The sequence below is a fragment of the Neopelma chrysocephalum genome, unplaced genomic scaffold (assembly GCF_003984885.1).
Source record: "Neopelma chrysocephalum unplaced genomic scaffold, ASM398488v2 Primary Assembly neopelma1_125, whole genome shotgun sequence".
NCBI lineage: Eukaryota > Metazoa > Chordata > Aves > Passeriformes > Pipridae > Neopelma > Neopelma chrysocephalum.
Genome location: NW_020897787.1, coordinates 313,210 through 331,475, shown reverse-complemented (window position 1 = coordinate 331,475; position 18,266 = coordinate 313,210). Strand labels below are relative to the sequence as shown.

The window sequence follows — 18,266 nt, the reverse complement described above, 5'->3', positions numbered from 1 at the left end:
AGAGGTGCTGGCACCAAGGCTGCCAGGGAAGTGTCCTGCAGCTCGTTTCCCCCCAGGCAGGGGGCTCAGCCGGGCACTCAGCATCCAGAGGTGCCCATGCCCTGCCACCCCTAAGAAGGAATCTTGGGTGCCCCCCTGAGTGCTCTCAGGCTGGTGCTCAGGCAGTGTCTGGGGCAGGGGTGGGTGGTCTCAGCTGGGAAGGAGCTGGCTGGGAGTGGGTTCAGGTGTGTGGGGAGAGTGGGAATTTGGTGGGTGCAGCAAGCGAGCGTGGGCGGACTCAGACAGGGCAAGGACACTGGGGGAGGGCACAGGAGACCAAGGTGATGCAAAGGGCACTGGGCAGATGCCAGGGGGTTGGCATGGGGTAGGGGGCAGCGTGGGAGCACCTGGATAATGCAGGTGGCACTGGGGCAGTTGCAGGGAGGACTGAGACAGGGGCGGGGGGCTGGCATGGGCCAAGGGGACTAGCACGGGGCGGGGGGCTCCAGGAGGGTGCAGGTGAGCTGGGATGGAGGGGGGGACAAGGGGTGAGGGGGGGGGAGGGGGGGTCTGGGGGAGGTGGTGGGCGCTGGGGCAGTACCGGGGGGGAGTACGGGGGGGTCCGGGGCCGTGCGCAGGCCCCGGGACAGTACCGGGGGCAGTACCGGGGGTGCGGGGCGGGCGGGGCCGGTCCCGGTCGGGGCGGGGCCCGTGGCGCGGGGGCCGTCCCGGCGCGGCCCCACGTGCGTGTGACGCGGGCGGGGGCCGGGACCGGGACCGCGGCGGAGCGGAGCGGCGGGGAGCGGCGGGAGCGGCGGGGTCATGCAGCCCCCGGCGGCCTCCCCCGGCCCCGCCGCCCCGGCGGGAGCTGAGCTGCTGCGGTGGCAGTGGCAGGAGGTGCAGGCGCCCTGCCTGGTGGCCGCCTGGATCCTGGTGGCCAGCCTGGCCAAGATCGGTGAGTGTCCCCGTGTCTCTCCGCGCTCCGGTCCCCCGTGCTCGGCCCCCAGGGAAGGCGGGGGGGATATGCGGCATCGCCGGCGGGCCCGGGGGCACCCGAAACGAGACGTGTCACCGCATACCGGGTCATGGGTCATGGGGGCAAAGCCGGCTGGTCACCACCCCCAGCGGGGCCGCGGGGGTCGGGGACCGCCCCACGCCGCGCCGCATCCCCCGTGCCCTGCTGTGGGGTGATGCGCGGGGACGGGGCGAAGGTACCGCCCGAAGGACGAGGTCGGGGCCAGAGGCTGTTTTCCCTGCAATGGATGGGCGGGTGGGCGCAGAGGAGGGAAGAGACGCCCCAAAGGATGTCCCGTGTTCCCAAAGGCTGGAACGGCACATGCCATTGGCAGGTCTGGAAGCCATTGATCCCCCCCCACCCCGCCCCAGCCCCGGTAAGGGCTTGGTGCTGCCAGTGTCGGGCAGAACGTGTCCCCAGCAGGCTGCGGACGGGTCCGTGCCTGCAGTCCCCTCCAGCGGGTCACCAGGGACCGGCGTGGCCTCGGGCTCTCGTGCTCCCCAGCACAGGACCGCGCAGCCGGGGGAGGCTCCGCCGCCAGAGCCTGTGTGGGAAGGCGCAAGGAGGATGTGTGTGAGCTGCGCAGGGCTGGGCTCCCCCACCAGCACCCGGGGCGCTGGGGAGGGGACGCCCGCGCGTGGGTGCCAAACAGGGTCCCCAGGGGCTGGTCCCCCGCAGTGCCCCTGCCTGCAGTGCTGGGCCCAGGGGACGAGACCGTGACCTTGAGGCAGGTTTCCTCCTCGGGGACCCCGCTGTGGGCACAGCCCCCGTGGTGGGGGTGCGAGCACCCTCTTAGTTTGGAACCAGTGGGTTCAGAGTAGGCAGGGGAGTCTTCGAGCAGCCAGGGACTTGCAGCAGCACTCGGTATACAGGGGACAGCTACAGCTTTGGCCACCAGCTGGCCTCTGCCCGTCCCAAGCATCATCGTGGACCTCACAGTCCTCTCCTTCCTTGCCTTCTCGCAAGGGAGTCCTGAAGCATCGCGAGGAATGAATTAAAGGGCGTTGTAAGCTTAAAAATACAGCCCTCTGCTGTAGCTGTGCCACCTCCAGCTGCTGAGTGCGTCCCTCCTACCTGCAGAAGATCAGAGAGACAATTCCCTTCCCTGGCTCTTATTTTCTTCTCTCAAACGTCTCCCTGGAGCTGCTCCCTGTGCAGCTTTCCCTTGATGTGCTCCTCTAATCACCCTGGACTTTGCCCCAGTGAGTGCAAGAGGGCCTGAGCTGGTATCATTCCCGGGACCTGCCACACTCTTCCAGGCTTGAGGAAAGCTGATGGTCACTCTCCCTCTCCATCTGGGAGACGCAACCCTGATGGTTGGTAGCTTTGGGCTGTCTGGCTTAACGTATCCAATGGATACTCAGAGCCTGGGCATGGGTGTCCCCAGAGGTGGCATGTGCAGTCCTCAGGGTGCACAGGAGCCCACAGAGGAGACGAACCAGGGGTGGAGAATTTTGGGGAGCGGAGAGGGCAGTGCCAGCTGTGGTGGCCGTGGATGCTGGGCATAGGCTGGCGCAGAGGAACCGCTGTGGTTGTGGCGCTGGGCTGCCAGCTCACAGCCCTGTGATTGCAGGGGAGGAAGTGGCCCCAGGCCTGGGTGATGGGGAAATGACACTGTGGGCTCTGTTCTCAGAGGCAGTCACGATGCTGGGGTGCCCCGAGCCAGCAAACACCCGGGGCGGGGAAAAACTGGCTTGGGTGTTGCCTTCCTGCACAGTGAGGCACCATCTGGGCCTTGCTGCCTTTTCTGTCCTTGGTCAGAGCACGGGATGTGGGGAAGAGAGAAGTGAGGAGCATTGCCCCAAACGTGCCCCAGATGGCTCCCCCACAGGCAGGGGTTCCCCAGCAGACAGATATTTTTCCACTCAGCAGCATCCTCATGGGTTGCAACCCTCTCTCCTCGCACCATCACCTCCGTCCCCAGCCGCTCCCGTCTTGGTTTAGGTGTTTTGCCATTTCCCAAGCTCCAGAGGAGCAGAGCAGGTTTTGGCCCCAAGTCCTCTCAATGGCAAATCCTGTATTATGGATGCCTGAGTATGGATTATGGCTCTCAAGTTAATTCACATGTGGCTAAGTTACTGTTGCTGTGGGAACCTTTAATGCTGAAATCCTTGACTAGGCGCGTGTAAAATTAGAGCTCGTTCTGCCCGTCCCCACTGGCAGCTCCCTGCGACTCAGGGGAGCTCGTGTGCTGCCATTTGCTTGGGAGGCTGGCAGATTTCCTCATCAGCCAGGGGATTTTGCACAAGCAGGGTCTTTCCCTGTGATGCTGCTCCTTTCTTTGCCCAAGTTTTTGGCTTGCAGGAAGTAATCATAGAACTAAGAATGGTTTGCGTTGGAAGGGACCTTAAAGTTCATCTTGTTCCAGCCCCCTGCCGTGGGCAGGGACACCTTCCACTAGACCTGTTTGCTTAAAGCCCCGTCCATCCTGGCCTTGAACACTCTCATGATGGATGACAGCCAGGACCCCTGTCCCCACAGCATCCCCGCGGGTCTCTGCAGCCAGCCAGGACATACCCCCACAGCACGGGGAATGCAGATGGGTTGCCGAAGCAGGGAACAGGGATCTTGGCAATGTTCCTGAGCATGCAGAAAGGGGCTGGACGCCTCGTTCCCTTCTTGAAAACTTCAGAGCTTCGTTCCCGTGGGCGGAAAGCGGTTTCAGAGCCTGCTGCAGGCGCTGAGCGAGCACCATTCATCCTCCGGCAAAGGCAGCTTGTGTGGGGTGAACGGGGCTCTGCAGCAGCTTGTGTGGTCATTTAGCAGGAATTTGGCTTGGATGAAGCTCAGCCAGTCCCTTCTCCAGGCTGTGGGTCTGCTTGGAGGGCTGCAGTGTCCGTATCACCACGGCCTTGGGGGCTGTGTTGCAGCCTGTGGCAGTGAGTGGAGGTGGTTGGAGCTGAGGGGGGACATCCCAGGATCTGTGGCTGGGATGCTCAGTGGCAGAGTTATGGCAGAGGCTCTTTGCTCTGGAGGTGGTTGGTGATGGAGCTGCAGGTCACACCATCCCTCACTGCTCTGCCCTTGCTGACTGCAGCAGTGTTTCCAGTGTGTTAAAGCAGGGGAGCAGTGCCAGGGCTTGCCAGGATGGCATGGATAGGGCTTACTGTGCCAGGGAGCAACCTCTTGAGGTCCTCAATGAGAGGAGAAGCGGCCCTTAGCCTGCACAATTGAGTGGTGGGCTCAAAGGTGTTGTCTCTAGTTGGGAACCAGATCTTTGGCGTTAAATTATCTCCTCCAATTCAGAGCTCAGCCGTGGTGAAGGAAAGCAAATCATCCAAGAGGTGTTAGGAAAGGAGAAAGGGAGAACATCAGGAGGCTGTGATCTCAGTTCCCGGGGTGTCAACATCTCAGGGACACTGGGACCTGTCTCAGAAAGGATAGAGCAGCACTGGGACAGGTTCAGAGGAGAATGACAAGGGCATAGAGAAACATGGAAACCTACTGATGAAGCACTGCCTGTTCCTGGGCTTCTCTCCAAGTCTATGTCACTGGAGACAGGACCCTGGGCTAGGCAGACCTTATGGTCTGTCCATGGGGTTTTCAAGGGAAGCAGCCAAGTGACCTGGGGTTGATGCGTGACCACAACACAGCTTTTCCTCTGGAGGGATGACTTGGCACAAGGAATGGGCACCTTTAATCCTGCTAAAGGGCTTTAGGGACTGGGTTTTGGGTTGGCAGCAGGGCTGGGCTTGCAGCCAAGTGATGGCTCAGAGCCTGCCCTGATGTCCCTTGTACCTGCTGAGTGTGCAAGGACAGGGGTAGCTCTGGAAGTGCCTGGAGGAACCTGCTCCCCAGGAGAAGATTTCTTCTTCTGATGGCCAAGTCATGCTACAGAGCTGGGCTGGATGTCACAAGTGATGGCAGAACTCAACAGTGTGGGGGCAAACCTGCTGTGACCCTCGACAGCCTTTCCCCAAGCAGTGCTCTTTTTGGGGCAGCAAAAATACAGCACCCTGTGCTAGAGAGGAGAAATCCAGAGGGTTGGGGGTTGCCCGCCTGGAAGCTGGACTGATTTAGGATTTCACAGAACACCCTGGCCTTGGGGATAAGGGTGCCTGGAGGAGCAAGTCCCCTGTGCTGGCATCCTGCTGGCTTGTGCCTGAGCTGCAGGCTCACTGCCACATTGCTGATGGATGGATACCAGGGCATCCTCTGCTTGCTTCGCAGGATACATCCTGTTCCACCGTAGCTTAAGATTTGTTCCAAACCTCGCACGGAATAAAATGATTATTCCTAAAGCTGCAGCTCCCAAGTGCCTGTGCTTTTGCATGCAGGTAGGTTAGCCAGTGCTGAGGGAGGTTGTGCTCTGGCATGGCTTGTGCTGCAGTGGTTTGCTGGCTGCTCTGGCTGCTTGCTGAGACGGATGCAAACAAGGTCACCCCGTCACCGGGGCTGAGCATCCTCGTCTCCAAGTGGGGTAACATGTCCCGGTGAACCAGGATTTCTTCACTCGAGCAGCAGCCAGCAGCGCTCGTGACACTGTGAACGTGCTCACTGGCTGCTTTAATCCTGTAAGTGCAGACACCAGCGGCCAGGAAAAGCAAAGTGCCTGGCTGCTTGGCTTATCAGTCAGTGGCTGAGGAGGAGAGGGAGATCCCAAAGCATCAGGGACCTGCAATCCTGACTTGGGAGGTAGCTGGAAGGTCTTCTGTGCACACGTGGCCAGGAAGCAGCCTTTCCTGAGGTGCTCCCCTGTCCTTCCCCCATCCATCATGCATCACCCAACCCTTCCGTGGAGCCTCTGGATTTGGGATGCTCTGTCCATGTGCCTGTTTGGCTGATGCTCTCACTCTTCTTTTCTTTCTAGTTTTCCACCTGTCGAGGAAGGTGACATCTGTTGTCCCGGAGAGCTGCCTCCTCATCCTGCTGGGGCTGGTCCTGGGGGGCATCGTGTTGGCCGTGGCGAAGAAAGCTGAGTACCAGCTGGAGCCCAACATGTTCTTCCTCTTCCTTCTGCCCCCCATCGTCCTGGACTCGGGCTACTTCATGCCCAGCCGGCTGTTCTTCGACAACATCGGTGCCATCCTCACCTACGCGGTGGTGGGCACGCTCTGGAACTCCTTTGCCACCGGCACAGCGCTCTGGGGGCTGCACCGGGCCGGGCTCATGGGTGGGTGTGCAGGGCTGCCCAGCTTGGACCACACCCACAGAAAAACAGGTTGGAGGTGCAAAGCACCCCGATTTCATAGCCCACTGCCTGTCCCCGCTGTGGATTCCTAGGAATTATAGCACAAATGGGGTCCTGGCATGCTGGGAGTGGTGCTCTGGGTCCTGGCATCCTGGGAATGGTGCTCTGGCAGGACAGTCAAGCTCGCAGGACAAATGGGCCCTGCTTGGCACTGGGCTGATTTGTGTCTTTGCTATTTTTGTCGCTGACCTTGGCTGGCGTAGCTGGCTCACCGCCGTGCTCCCTGTCCTTGGCTGGAGCCACTGGCCCTGGCTGGCCTGGGCTGTGTTTTGAGCTCTCTTGAGACCTGAGGAACTGCTTGATGCCTGGACCTGAGGTGGGGCTGCTGAGCCTCTTCTGGTGGTAGCTGCCAGAGGGGCAGAGATGCATCTGGGTGCCAAGGGGGACATCCCTCATGCTCCTCTCCTGTTGCAGCAAGGATGTGCTGAGCCCCGCTTTACAGGGGGCACCCCAGAGGTCTGGAAACACTGTCACTGGGCTCATCCCACTGCACTCCCAGTTGAGGTGCTGCAGCTGGGATCAGATGAGGGACAGGCTCATTTTGGCCTGGTGAGAGGGGCTCAGGGGTGGATGGTTTGCCTCACCTGGGTCCTTCTGTCCTGTCAGATCCGGGCGTCGAAGCTGGGCTGATGGATTTCCTGCTCTTCGGCAGCCTCATCTCAGCTGTGGACCCCGTGGCAGTGCTGGCTGTCTTTGAAGAGGTCCATGTGAATGAGACCCTCTTCATCATCGTGTTCGGCGAGTCTCTCCTGAATGATGCTGTCACCGTGGTGAGTTGCAGTTTGGGGGACCCCAATGTGGAGCCCAGTGCCATCCAGGGTGCTGGACTCTCCCAGGTCAGAGGATGCAGGTGACACCCCCAAGCTCTGGGCAGACCCCTGTCATGCTCTCTTGGTCTTTCCTCTCTCCTGGCCCGGGGGGACTTGGCCTGCTGAGATGAGCTGTGTCAACTGGCAGATTTGGGGCAGGAGATGCCTCTTCCACAGGGTCCATCCTGCCCTTCTCAAGGCAGGATATCCTGCATTCCTCAAAGGATTTGCCTTGCCTGCAGGTGCTGTACAAGGTCTTCAACTCTTTTGTGGAGCTGGGCCCAGCGCACATCCACGCCACAGACTACGTGAAGGGGGTAGGTGAGTATGTGCCACACCAGCCCCTCTGCCTCTTCCTCCATTGTGGAAGTGGAGAGGGGCAAGCTTGGGTGCTGCTGTCCTGTGGGGTGGGCACTGAGCACCCAGGTCTGTCATCTCCATCCCAGTGGACACATGCTGGCCACCAGCAGAGAATCACAGAATGGTTTGGGTCGGAAGGGACCTTAAAGACCATTTCGTTCCAACCTCCCTGCCATGGGCAGGGACACCTCCCACCAGCCCAGGTTCCTCCAAGCCCTATCCAACCTGGCCTTGAATGCTTCCAGGGATGGGGCAACCACAGCTTCTCTGGGCAACCTGTGCCAGGGCCTCACCGCTCTCGCGGGGAAGAATTTCTTCCTGATATCCAATCTAATCCTGCCCTCTGTCAGTTTGAAGCCATTCCCACATGTCCTGTCACTCCATCCCCTTGTCAAAAGTCCTCCAGTTCTCCTGTGGCCTCTTTAGATATTGGAAGAGACTCTAAGATCTCCCTGGAGCCTTCTCTTCTCCAGGCAGAACGACCCAACTCTGTCAGCCTGTCTCCATAACAGAACTGCTCCAGGGGATGCTTTGGGATCATCCCAACATCCCAAAATTCCATGCTCCATGAGATACTTGGTGGGGACCCGGGTGGGAACACAGGGCTTGGCCAGCCCGGTGTGGTGTGGCCGTGGGCCACAGGAGCTGGGCCCGCTTGCCTTTGGTGCAGATGAGTCTTCTCCTCCTCCCAACAGCCTCCTTCTTCCTGGTGAGCCTGGGGGGCACGGCCGTGGGGCTGCTCTTCGCCTTCCTCCTGGCCCTGATCACGCGGTTCACCAAGCGCGTGCGCATCATCGAGCCGCTCTTTGTCTTCCTCCTGGCCTACGTCGCGTACCTCGCTGCCGAGATGGTCTCACTCTCCTCCATCCTGGCGTGAGTACTGGGGTGCCCCCCCCCCCGAGGGGATCCAGGAGGTCGGGGCTGCAGTGCTGAGCAGCAAGAGGCAGCGAGCAGACCCGCTCCTCATCCTGCCGTAGGGCCATGCCAGCTCCTTCTGCCCCTCTGCAGAGTCACCTTCTGTGGGATCTGCTGCAAGAAGTACGTGGAGGCCAATATCTCCCAGAAATCCCGCACCACGGTCAAATACACCATGAAGACGCTGGCCAGCAGTTCAGAGACCATCATCTTCATGTTTCTGGGCATCTCGGCTGTGGACACCTCCAAGTGGGCGTGGGACACAGCACTGGTGCTGGGCACCCTGTTCTTTATCCTGCTCTTCAGAGCTGTGGGTCAGTCTGCCCTGCTGTGTGTCTGGCCGGTGGCACCTTATCCCCAAAAAGGGGTACTTCCCAAGAAAGGTTGGGGCACAAGGCCAGCCATGGCTCCTGGCTGGGATTTTGTGCTGTCTCCAGGAGCGGGCAGGGTTCTTCCAGCATCCCAGGCTCTCCTTCTTCCCTAGGTGTTGTCCTCCAGACCCGCGTGCTCAACCGCTTCCGCCTCATCCCCCTGGACAGGATCGACCAGGTGGTCATGTCCTATGGTGGCCTCCGTGGGGCCGTGGCCTTTGCCCTGGTCATCCTGCTGGACAGGGAGAAGGTGAAAGCCAAGGACTACTTTGTGGCAACGACCATCGTGGTGGTGTTCTTCACTGTCATTGTGCAGGTGAGGATGGGTGCTGTGCCTGCAGTGATGGTGTGTGCCTGGCCAAGCTGTTCTCTTTACAAATCTGCTGATGGGCTTTGGCTCTGGGGTTCCTGCAGCAAGGGGAGTCACAGGGAGGAGGGGAAGGGGGCTGGGAGCTTATGACATGGCACAGGGGGTCGGGCTGGTAGGGGCACGCGTGGCTGGCACAGCCACTGTCCCCGGTCACTTCACGCTGCTTCTGCTCCCCGTGCCCCAGCCATGCACCCTCTCGCCCTCCCAGTCTTTCCCTTGCCTTCTCCTGCCATTCTAGGGCCTCACCATCAAGCCCCTGGTGACGTGGCTGAAGGTGAAGCGCAGTGACCACCACAAGCCCACGCTGAATGAGGAGCTGCACGAGCACGTAGGTGCAAGTGCCAGAGGCTGCCCAGCTCCCCACGCTGGCAGGGCTGGGCGAGGGCCATGCACGGCCTCGGCACCCCCGGGGCACCCCCAGCCTTGCCACCACTCTCACCCTCTTCCCCTCACTCAAGGCCTTTGACCACATCCTGGCAGCAGTGGAGGACATCGTGGGGCACCACGGCTACCACTACTGGCGGGACAAGTGAGTGTCTTAGCCAGGACCCTCTGCCAGCCATCAGCTGGGTGGAGGACACGTGCCAGCCGTGGGGATATCACAGGGTCCCCACAGGAGGACACCCCTGCAGTCAGGGCAGGGCAGCAGGACCAGGAAGGCTGTTTGTCTGTCCATCTGTCTGGATAGGTACCATCTGGCTGCTGTTGTGCAGCAGATCAAAGTCCCAAAGGCATCCCAGAGAGAGGCCAGGGAGGTGCTGTTGGGAATGGCGTGGAGCTGGCATTGATTGTCAAGGCTGAAGCTGCTGGGGGGCTGTGGGGTGTCTGTGGGGGTGGCAGTGGCCCTGTGCCTCCTCATGGATGGAGCTCTGCTGGGCACTGAGGAGGGAACAGCCCTGTTCCTGTCTGGGCAGTGTTTATCTGCAGCATGGCGACAGGAAAAGGATGCAAAAAGCCTGTTTCCTGGAGGGGAAGTGCTCCAGCAGGGCAGCCACACCGGCCCCAGTCCCACTCCCACAGACCTGCTGGTCTCTGGCTTCCCCTTGGGCAGGGATGAAGGGTCAGCATGTCCCCTCCCCTCCTGCCTTCCCTGGCAGTGTGTCCCTGTGCCCAGGCAGGTCCCGTGTGCCCAGCCTCCCTCTGCCATGGTTTGGACACTCATCCTTACACAGGCAGGTGTCTCTGGCCGTGCTGCGTGGTGGGAGCTGAAGCGCCTGTGTCTTCATCTCGTGACAGGTGGGAACAGTTCGACAAGAAGTACCTGAGCCAGCTCCTGATGCGGAAATCTGCCTACAGGCTGCGGGACGAGATCTGGGATGTTTACTACAAGCTGAACATCCGTGATGCCATCAGCTTCGTCGATCAGGCAAGGGCGCGTGGTGGGGGCCAGGTGGCAGGATGGCCCTGACAGGAGAGGTCCTCTACCATGTGTGGTCACATGTGAACCCTCCGGCCAGGCAGTGGGGACCCCCCCCAGCCCAGCTGGGTCCTTGCTGCCCCAATGCCAGCCTTGCCCTCCCCCTCCCAGGGTGGCCACGTGCTCTCGGCTGCCAAGCTGGCGCTGCCCTCCATGCCCAGCCGCACGTCCATGTCGGAGTCGTCGGTCACAAACCTCCTGTGAGTACGAGCATCCCTCCGAGCCCCCGGGACCTCACAGCTGCCCTCTTCCCTGGGGGTGGGTTGTGCCAGGGCTGGCACAGTGCGGGCATGGAGTCCAGTCCCTCCACCTGCCTGCAGGAGGGAGAGCGGGAGCGGCGCGTGCCTGGACCTGCAGGTGATCGACACGGTGCGGAGCCGCCGGGACAAGGAGGATGCTGCCATGCACCACGTGCTGCGAGGGAGCCTCTACAAGCCCCGCCGGCGGGTGAGCACTGCCAGGCCGTGGTGTGCGGCTGAACCCGCAGGAGGAGCAGGGATGGAGGATGCTCTGCGGGGCCAGCTGCTCACCCTGTGTCTCTTTGCCTCTCCCTCGGCCAGTACAAGGCCAGCTACAGCCGTCACTTCATCTCTCCAGATAAACAAGAGCGCCAAGATAAAGAAATCTTCCGGCAGAACATGAAGAGGCGTCTGGAGACCTTCAAGTCCACAAAGCACAATGTCTGCTCCTCCAAGAGCAAGGCCAGGCTGAAGGAAAAGGGCAGGAAGAAGGCAAGCGCTCCCCAAATTCCTGCTCTTTTCCTAGCTCCGAGATTTGGCTTCCCACAGGATGTAGTCAGAGAGGTCCTTTGGGGTATGGGTGAGGTGCTGTAGGGCACTGGCAGCTCCATAGCCAGCAGTGAAAGCAGCTCAGCTCATCTCAGTTCTGCGTGTGATCATGCAGGTGTCACGTGTCCATGTGTCCCCACCACACCAGCACTGCTCTTCCCTGAGCAAAGTGGTCTTAAGCCCTGGAGAAGCCAGGATTTTTTTCCAAGAGCACTCAGCATAAAGCATCCGGAATGTTGGTGCAGATCCAGTCTCAGAAGTGTGACGCTGCACCTTAAATTGAGCCTTGGGTGTCTTCTCTTGTTTGGAGGCTTTTGAAGCCATTGCAGCTGAGCAGTTTGTTGTAGGGCCATGGGGATGCAAAGCATAAGGACTAGGAACCACTGACTGCCACCTGCCATGTAGCCAGGGTGGGAATCTGCATGGCCAGGGTCACCCTGGATTGCAGGGCCACCTGTTGGGGTTTGCACAGGGCTGGTCCCAGCCAGTCCCTCTTCCCTCACAGAAGAACATCTCTCTGACCAAAGAGACGCCCAATGGGAAGACGCAGAGAAACATCCCCTGGCAGGAGACGGGTAAGGCCAGTGGCAGGTGAGGCTGGCAGGTCCTGGTAGGGGGACCAGGAGGGATGGGATGGGATGGGATGGGATGGGATGGGATGGGATGGGAGCACCCGCTGTGCCTGCCCACTGCCAACTCGGTGGCACGACAGCACCCAGGGTTGCACTGGCACCAAATCCTTCTCCCATGGATGCAGTCCTTGCCCCACAGGGTGCCCCATCCTCCAAAACAACTCCCTCTGTCTGGCTGCAGCTCCTGTGCTGGTGATGGTCAGCTCAGAGGAGGAGGAGAGCGACAGCTCGGAGACAGAGAGAGAGGATGATGAAGGGATCGTGTTTGTCGCTCGAGCCACCGACGAGGTCTTGCAGGGAAAGACAACTCCTGGTAGGCACCGATGCCCCGCCCCAGGGCAGCTGCCATTGGATAGGTTGTCCTTCCTCCACCTGTGCAGCAAATTTGCCTAGGCCTGGGCAAAACCAAAATCAGCAGAGCATTAATGGGAGAATCACTGTCCTCTGGAGGCATGGCAGAGCCTCCCTGGTGTTTCCTGCATCCCCGGGCCAGCACAGGGTGTGATTCTTGGAGTTGTCCTGCAAAAGGCCAGGAGTTGGACTCTGCCTTCCAACTCAGGATATTCTAAGATTCTATGGCCGTTTGGTAGCGGGTGGCTCTGCAATGTTTGCAGGGTCCAAGGAGAGACTGAGAACTGTGCAAGCTCCTTCTCACTGTCTCTCTTTCTGCATCCACAGGCAGCCTGGACGTCTGCCCCAGCCCCTGCATCATCCCACCATCGCCCACCTTGGCAGAGAAGGAGCTGCCATGGAAAGGAGACCAGGCTGATCTGGCTGTTTACGTCTCCTCGGAGACCACCAAAATCGTGCCAGTGGATATGCAGAAGGCTTGGAACCAAAGCATCTCCTCCCTGGAGAGCATCGCTTCCCCGCCAGGCACTGAGAGCGGACCTCAGCACAGGAGATTCGTCTGCCCCGTGCTGGAGGAGCAACCCCAGTCTGCGAGCCAGGTGACGCCAGAGCAGAGCTCCTGCTTCCAGTTCCCCAGCCACATCTCCAGGAGCGGCCGGTCGCAGAGTGACAGCAGCCCAGACGGCCCTGAGCAGCAGGAGCTGCAGCCTTTGATGGCCACGGAGGAGCAGGGCAGGATGCCACCCACCGTGGAGCCCAGGCGGCTGATGTTCCACAGAGCGAGCCACCTCTGAGGCACCCTGTGGGTGGGGAAGGGGCTGGGGGCTGCAGACGGGCTGTGACCTGCTGACTGCTCCGCTGTCTTGCGTTGTAAAGCTTGTGTGTGTCTCCATAAACTCCAGGAGTGGCAGGAGAAGCCAGTACTCCTCCTGGAGCTGCACTCCAGGGCAGGCTTTGCTCATGCACCTGCTGATGCAAACCTGGTCGATAACTTGGCTTTGTGCTGCGACAGCAGGTACCAGCCCTGTCCACCCAGGGAGGCACAGACCCCAAATCTTATTCTTCCTCTCTGGTCCCTACACATCTCAGCAACCGGGAGGATAGAGATGTTCCTCCCAGGGCTGGGATCCCAACCAGACTCAATCCTGTCGTGGCTGTGCTGGCCTGAGGTGTGGGGGTGCTGGCTCATGGGCTGTGGCTGCTCACAGGGGTAGGAGTATGAGCTGATCTTCAGCCTGGCTGTGAGTAGGACACCTCTGGGGACAGGACTGGGAGTGGTGGCCGGTGCATGAGAACCCATCCCCACCCAGTGACCGAGCCTTTGACTTTGTGGTGGCCACAGTGCTGGTTCCTCACAGCATGCGTGGAGCTCAGCCAGGTGCCCAGAGATGGGCTCCTTGCCACGGCAACTCTGTGTTCCCCCAGTTGTGGAGGCACCACAGAGGCAAGGCCACGACCTTCTCAGGACTGGGAGCAGCGCTCCTGGGGTTTGGCTCCACCAGGAGCTGGACTAGTGAACCTGTACGCACAGGGACTCCTCTGGCAGCCAACCTGCTGTGCCAGCCTCATGCCTGTTGTCTGGATGTGTTCCCAACACCTGTGGTGTTCGGCTTTCTGGCTTTGCTAGGAGGCAGCTGCCCTGCACAGCATCCTCGGCATTCGTCCTGCCCACGTCCCAGACGCTCCAGTTGCCTGGGGCCCATCATCTGGGAGGGCTGGCCGTGGTGCAAGGAGTGGAGGCAGCAGCAGGTATGAATGTAAATAAGGAACAGGGGTGATGGGTGTGAGCTGAGTGCATCTTCAAAAGTCTGTCCCCACCGCCTGCCTCCCAGCCACCCCTGCTCCCTCCTGAGAGGGTGGTGGGACCCGGTGGCAATGGCCCACACAGTGCATTATTCCTGGTGTGACCCCAAGGGCCAAGAACTGCTCCCCAAGGGCCAAGAACTGCTCCCCAAGAACTGCTCAGTACACAAAAGAGCACAATGGCTGGGCACTGGCAGTGCAGGAGGGTTGGGAATGCTCCTCTTAGAGAAAAATGGAGACTTGGACTATTAATGCCCCAAAGTGGGTAAAAGCTGCCTGTTCCAGCTCTGTGGGTGTGCTGAGACAGCGGGTGCCAAGGGGACACTCGGATGCACTGGGTGGGTGAGCCCAATGTGGGGCAAGTGAGCTGGTGGGACCCCTGGCACTGCTGATAGGGCTCGGCAGAGACCCTTTGGCAATCCCACCAGACGAGCATGAGGTTTTTAAAAGGTTTTTATATAGTTTTGCATTTCAGGTATGACTTATTCTGGTTTTGATTTCTGATATTGGGCCATACTAAATCTCTAGCTGGGTCAGTGTTTTCTGTAGCCACGGGCACCACAAATGACTCAAGACTTAATATCTTATTTGCAAGAATATTGTTATAATGTGAAAATATATGCAGAGTATTTTGTAATGTTCAATAAACGAGTTGGAGCAGACATTGCAGTCTGGTCTCTCTGCTGTCTGGGAACCTCTGCCCATCCTGGTTCCATTCTCCTCCCGTGCCTTTCCATTCTTTTCCACTTGAGGCCCCAGCCCCGATGTGCCTAAATGGATTTCCTGGTTTCCATAATGTTTGTGGAAAATGTGAAATTCTTTCCAGAGAGGTGCTTGCCTGCAGCCATCGTCAGGCCGTGCAGAGGGAGCAGCCAGCCCTTGTGCCCTGAGCCGTGGCTGCGGCACAGCAGCAGCGTGCTGGGAGCCCACATCTTCCCATGGCCCTAACGCCTCCCTCCTTGCCAAAAATGTGCTTCAAAGAGGTCTGTTTCAGGGTATTCTGGATCACAGGAGCCTCCCTGCATCGGAGTGTGCTGGTTTTGCTCTTCCCTTGATGTCCTGGTCCTGCTTTACCTGAAGGAGAGTAAGTGTGGTTTACTTGATTCACACGGTGGATGTTTGGCTTGTATTGAACCTGGTATCTACCATCACCCCCAGGTCCTTTTTGGCTGGGTGAAATACAGCTCCTAGCCCTGGGAGCTTTGTGCTGGCCCCTGTGGAAGCCCTTGCTCCTCCTGACATTCCCCATCTGCCTTGCATCCCACCGGCGGCGGTGCTGGCTGAGCTGTGCTCTGTGTGCTGGGCCTCAGTGCCAGCATCTCCTGCAGACACGATTACTTTGGCAGTGCACCAGGTTGTTTCCTGGAAGTGGTGGGTCTGCAGCCTTCAGGTTCCTCAGAGGAGGGAAAGTAGACACCTCAGCTTTGGGAAATGCTGATGGATATGGATATCTGAGCTGTCTCCCATGGATATCTGAGACTAGAAGCCAATGTGTGTGCAGGCTTTCCAGGCCACCAGGCAGCAGCTTGGAGCCCCTTCTTCCCACCCTCGACCCCACCTCCTGTTGTGAGCAGGGGTGGTGGCTCCTACTACACCCTTGCCCACAGGGTTTTGTCAGCTTTTATTCTTGTACTCCACGCTCTGTATTTCACTTTGCAGCGTCCTGCCTGCACAGGACTGCTCTGATCCTTCTAGCACAGCACAGAGCAGCCTCTTTCAGCCTAAAAATACTAAAGCGCTTCAGTGGAAAAACACAAGGAATGGGCCAAACCACGAACACATGTGCCCAAACCTCTGCTTCTCTGGGACAGAGTAAGGCACAACCAGAGGAGATGCTTGTCACTGTAACCCAGAACATCCAATCTTCTGACTGTTACTGTAAGTAAACCCCATCCCAGAGCTGACTATCACAGACCCGTCATTTTGCACGCAGGCTTCTATTTAAAGCCTGCCATTAAACCTGCACATTTTTTCCACAGGGATTTACTTTCTCCAATACTCAGCTCCTCCACTTTCTCTGTGGTACCAAAACTTGTGAAGTCAGCAGGGGATGTAAGGCAGCTCTGGCATCAGCTGGATGGAAGAGCTGTGGGCAATGGGATTGGTGTTGGCTGCCTTCCAAGTGAGTCTTAAAATCACCACCTTGCTGTTGCACAATGCAAGTTGGAGCATCACATAAATTTTAGGCTTGGAAGGGGCTTGGGAGGGCTGCAGTCCAACCCCAGCTCCATGCAGGGCTGATGGTAAAGCTACAGCAGGTAGCTCAGAGCACTGTCCCACTGGATTTGGAATGTTGCCATTGAAGGTGTCAACTGTCCGTGTCCCAGAGCCACACCATGGCTGCACAGGTCTTGCACAGAATGAATTTCTCCTTATGCCCAGCAAACATTTTCCCTGGGGCAGGTTCTTCCTGCTGCCTCTTGTTCTTCCATGTGTGTGTCTGAGAAGAGCTGGGTTTCTGTGTGCCCCCTTGTAGGTAGCTCCCCTCTGCCTTGTCTTCCTAAAGCTGTTTTCCTCTGACTTACATACATATATATGTGTGTGTGTGTGTGTATATATATATTTGGTATACATATTTTGCAGACACATCAGTCTGTTCCTTGCTCCTTCCTGCTCCTGTCCATGTGTGCAGGCATCCATCTCACCTGGACATGATCAGACTAACACCTCTCCTGAATTCTCCTGCATTTGCCTTCCTGCTCCTTGCACGTGAAGCAGCCGTCCCTGCTTTCAGTGGAACCCTTCTCTGCCTGTTGGTGGAGCGAACAATTCGTTTCCGCTCCAGTATTACCTCTGGAGGGGGGATGCCAGCCCTGGCGCGGGTCTGCCCCGCTGCACGGGCTGGCGAAGCCGTGCAGAAGTTGCTCGCCTGACGGGATGCGAGCTGGCCGGGGCTGCGCGGCGAGCGGCTGGTGACGGAGCTGGGATCAGTTGGCAGCCGGGAAGGATAATGAGGAACAGATTTGCGCTGGGCAGTGGTTCCCATGCTGCGTTCCAGGGCAGCGCGGCCAGGATGGGAGAGCCTTTGTGCTCGGCGCTGCACCCCTCGGGCGTGTGCGGAGCCAGCCCCTCGGCTCCCCCGGCTCTGCTCGACGTGTGCCGGCACTGAGTGTCCCCGGGCTCCCCGCAGAGCTGGGGACCCTCTGCAGCGGCTGTGCCACCCGCAGGGCTGCAGGGCTGGCCAGGAGGCTTCCCCCACACCCCGGCTGAGCTGGGGAACAGGCTGCAGTGTGGACTGGCTGAGGACAGACGAGATCAGTGAGGTCTTCAGGTCAGCAGGAGCTGGGTGAGGTGATCCACACCTCCCTCCCTTCGTGGTTGAGACTTCCCTGATTTCCCGTGGAAAAGCAAACTGGGGGAATCCCTGGAGGACTGTGTGACCAAGCAGCTGCTACTGGGGACTCCTGCAGAACAGCCAGGATTGATGGCAACGTGGTGGGGGCTTTGATTTTACGAGCACTGCAGATCCAAGGGTTGTGATCACCCCTGCAGCCAGCCAGAGCTGTTCCTCACAGCCACCAGAAAGGCAAAGATCCCTGAAGAAGCCACCTGGGCTCCTCTCACCTCATCTTTTCCTGCCATCCGTGACCACACAGCCAGGCTGTCCTGAAGGTAAATGAAACCTGTAGTGGGTTAGTTGGAGAGGGAGGGAGGGAGGGTGCTGAGGGCACTCTGGGGAGGTGGCCACCAGCCCAGTTGGTCTGGTCTACATCAGACCACAGGTCACCCCAAGCTTGTGGGACGTCTATGAAGAAGGAAAGGCCACGGGGTACCAGCACAGCCCAGACTCTGCAGTAGCTCTGCTGTATCTGTGCTCTCCTCTCTTGCAGCCATGAGGGGCAATCCCTGCTGGCTCACAAGCTTTGCCTCTTGGAGCCCAGCTAAGCCCACGCTGTTGAAGTTGGAGAGCCAGTTAAAGCTTTGCTTTGGCTCCTTGGCTGGCTGGGGGGAAGTCAGCTTCTGGCTGTGAACACACCCGGGGCTCTCTGTGTGTGGCTCCCTGGCAGTTTTGGGGCTTTGAGACTCTCACAGGGAGCTGGATGAATTGTGGACTCAGAGGTGCCCCGAGAGCCCTCCTCATGGTGCTGGGACCATGTGAGCGTCACTTGTGCAAGGGTCACCCCCTCCAGAATTCTCCTGGACACTTGGATCCTACCTGCTCTTAGAAAGCCCCATCTCCCAGAGCCAGGATATCCTCTTGTCTACCACATATGTGCGTGTAGATACACATATTTCCAGTAGACATCCCCACCCTCTTCTACTTA

The 18,266-nt window shown here is 59.1% G+C and overlaps 1 protein-coding gene across 2 annotated transcripts; it reads left to right on the top strand.

The window, feature by feature from the left end:
• The first annotated feature begins 801 nt into the window (after nt 1-801).
• SLC9A5 (solute carrier family 9 member A5) lies at nt 802-14,663 on the top strand. Of its 2 annotated transcripts, XM_027698327.1 has the most exons (16): nt 802-934; nt 5,805-6,107; nt 6,792-6,955; nt 7,237-7,315; nt 8,050-8,227; nt 8,363-8,583; nt 8,754-8,956; nt 9,249-9,338; nt 9,469-9,539; nt 10,247-10,376; nt 10,539-10,627; nt 10,748-10,874; nt 10,988-11,158; nt 11,721-11,786; nt 12,025-12,160; nt 12,526-14,663. In XM_027698327.1, exons 1-16 carry the CDS (start codon nt 802-804, stop codon nt 12,990-12,992), a joined length of 2,628 nt encoding a protein of 875 aa, XP_027554128.1. In that variant the 3' UTR covers nt 12,993-14,663. The 2 variants fall into 2 exon arrangements, with proteins under 2 accessions (XP_027554128.1, XP_027554129.1); XM_027698328.1 differs by lacking the exons at nt 802-934; nt 5,805-6,107; nt 6,792-6,955 and having other exon boundaries at nt 7,242-7,311; nt 11,721-11,790; nt 11,987-12,160.
• Nucleotides 14,664-18,266: the final 3,603 nt, after the last annotated feature.

What these genes read in the sequence shown, in the direction of transcription:
- SLC9A5 (XM_027698327.1), top strand. Translation starts at nt 802, where the DNA reads ATGCAGCCCCCGGCGGCCTCCCCCGGCCCCGCCGCCCCGGCGGGAGCT. An exon ending in GCACCGGGCCGGGCTCATGG is followed by an intron (nt 6,108 to 6,791) that starts GTGGGTGTGCAG and finishes CTGTCCTGTCAG; the next exon opens with ATCCGGGCGTCGAAGCTGGG. An exon ending in TCACTCTCCTCCATCCTGGC is followed by an intron (nt 8,228 to 8,362) that starts GTGAGTACTGGG and finishes GCCCCTCTGCAG; the next exon opens with AGTCACCTTCTGTGGGATCT.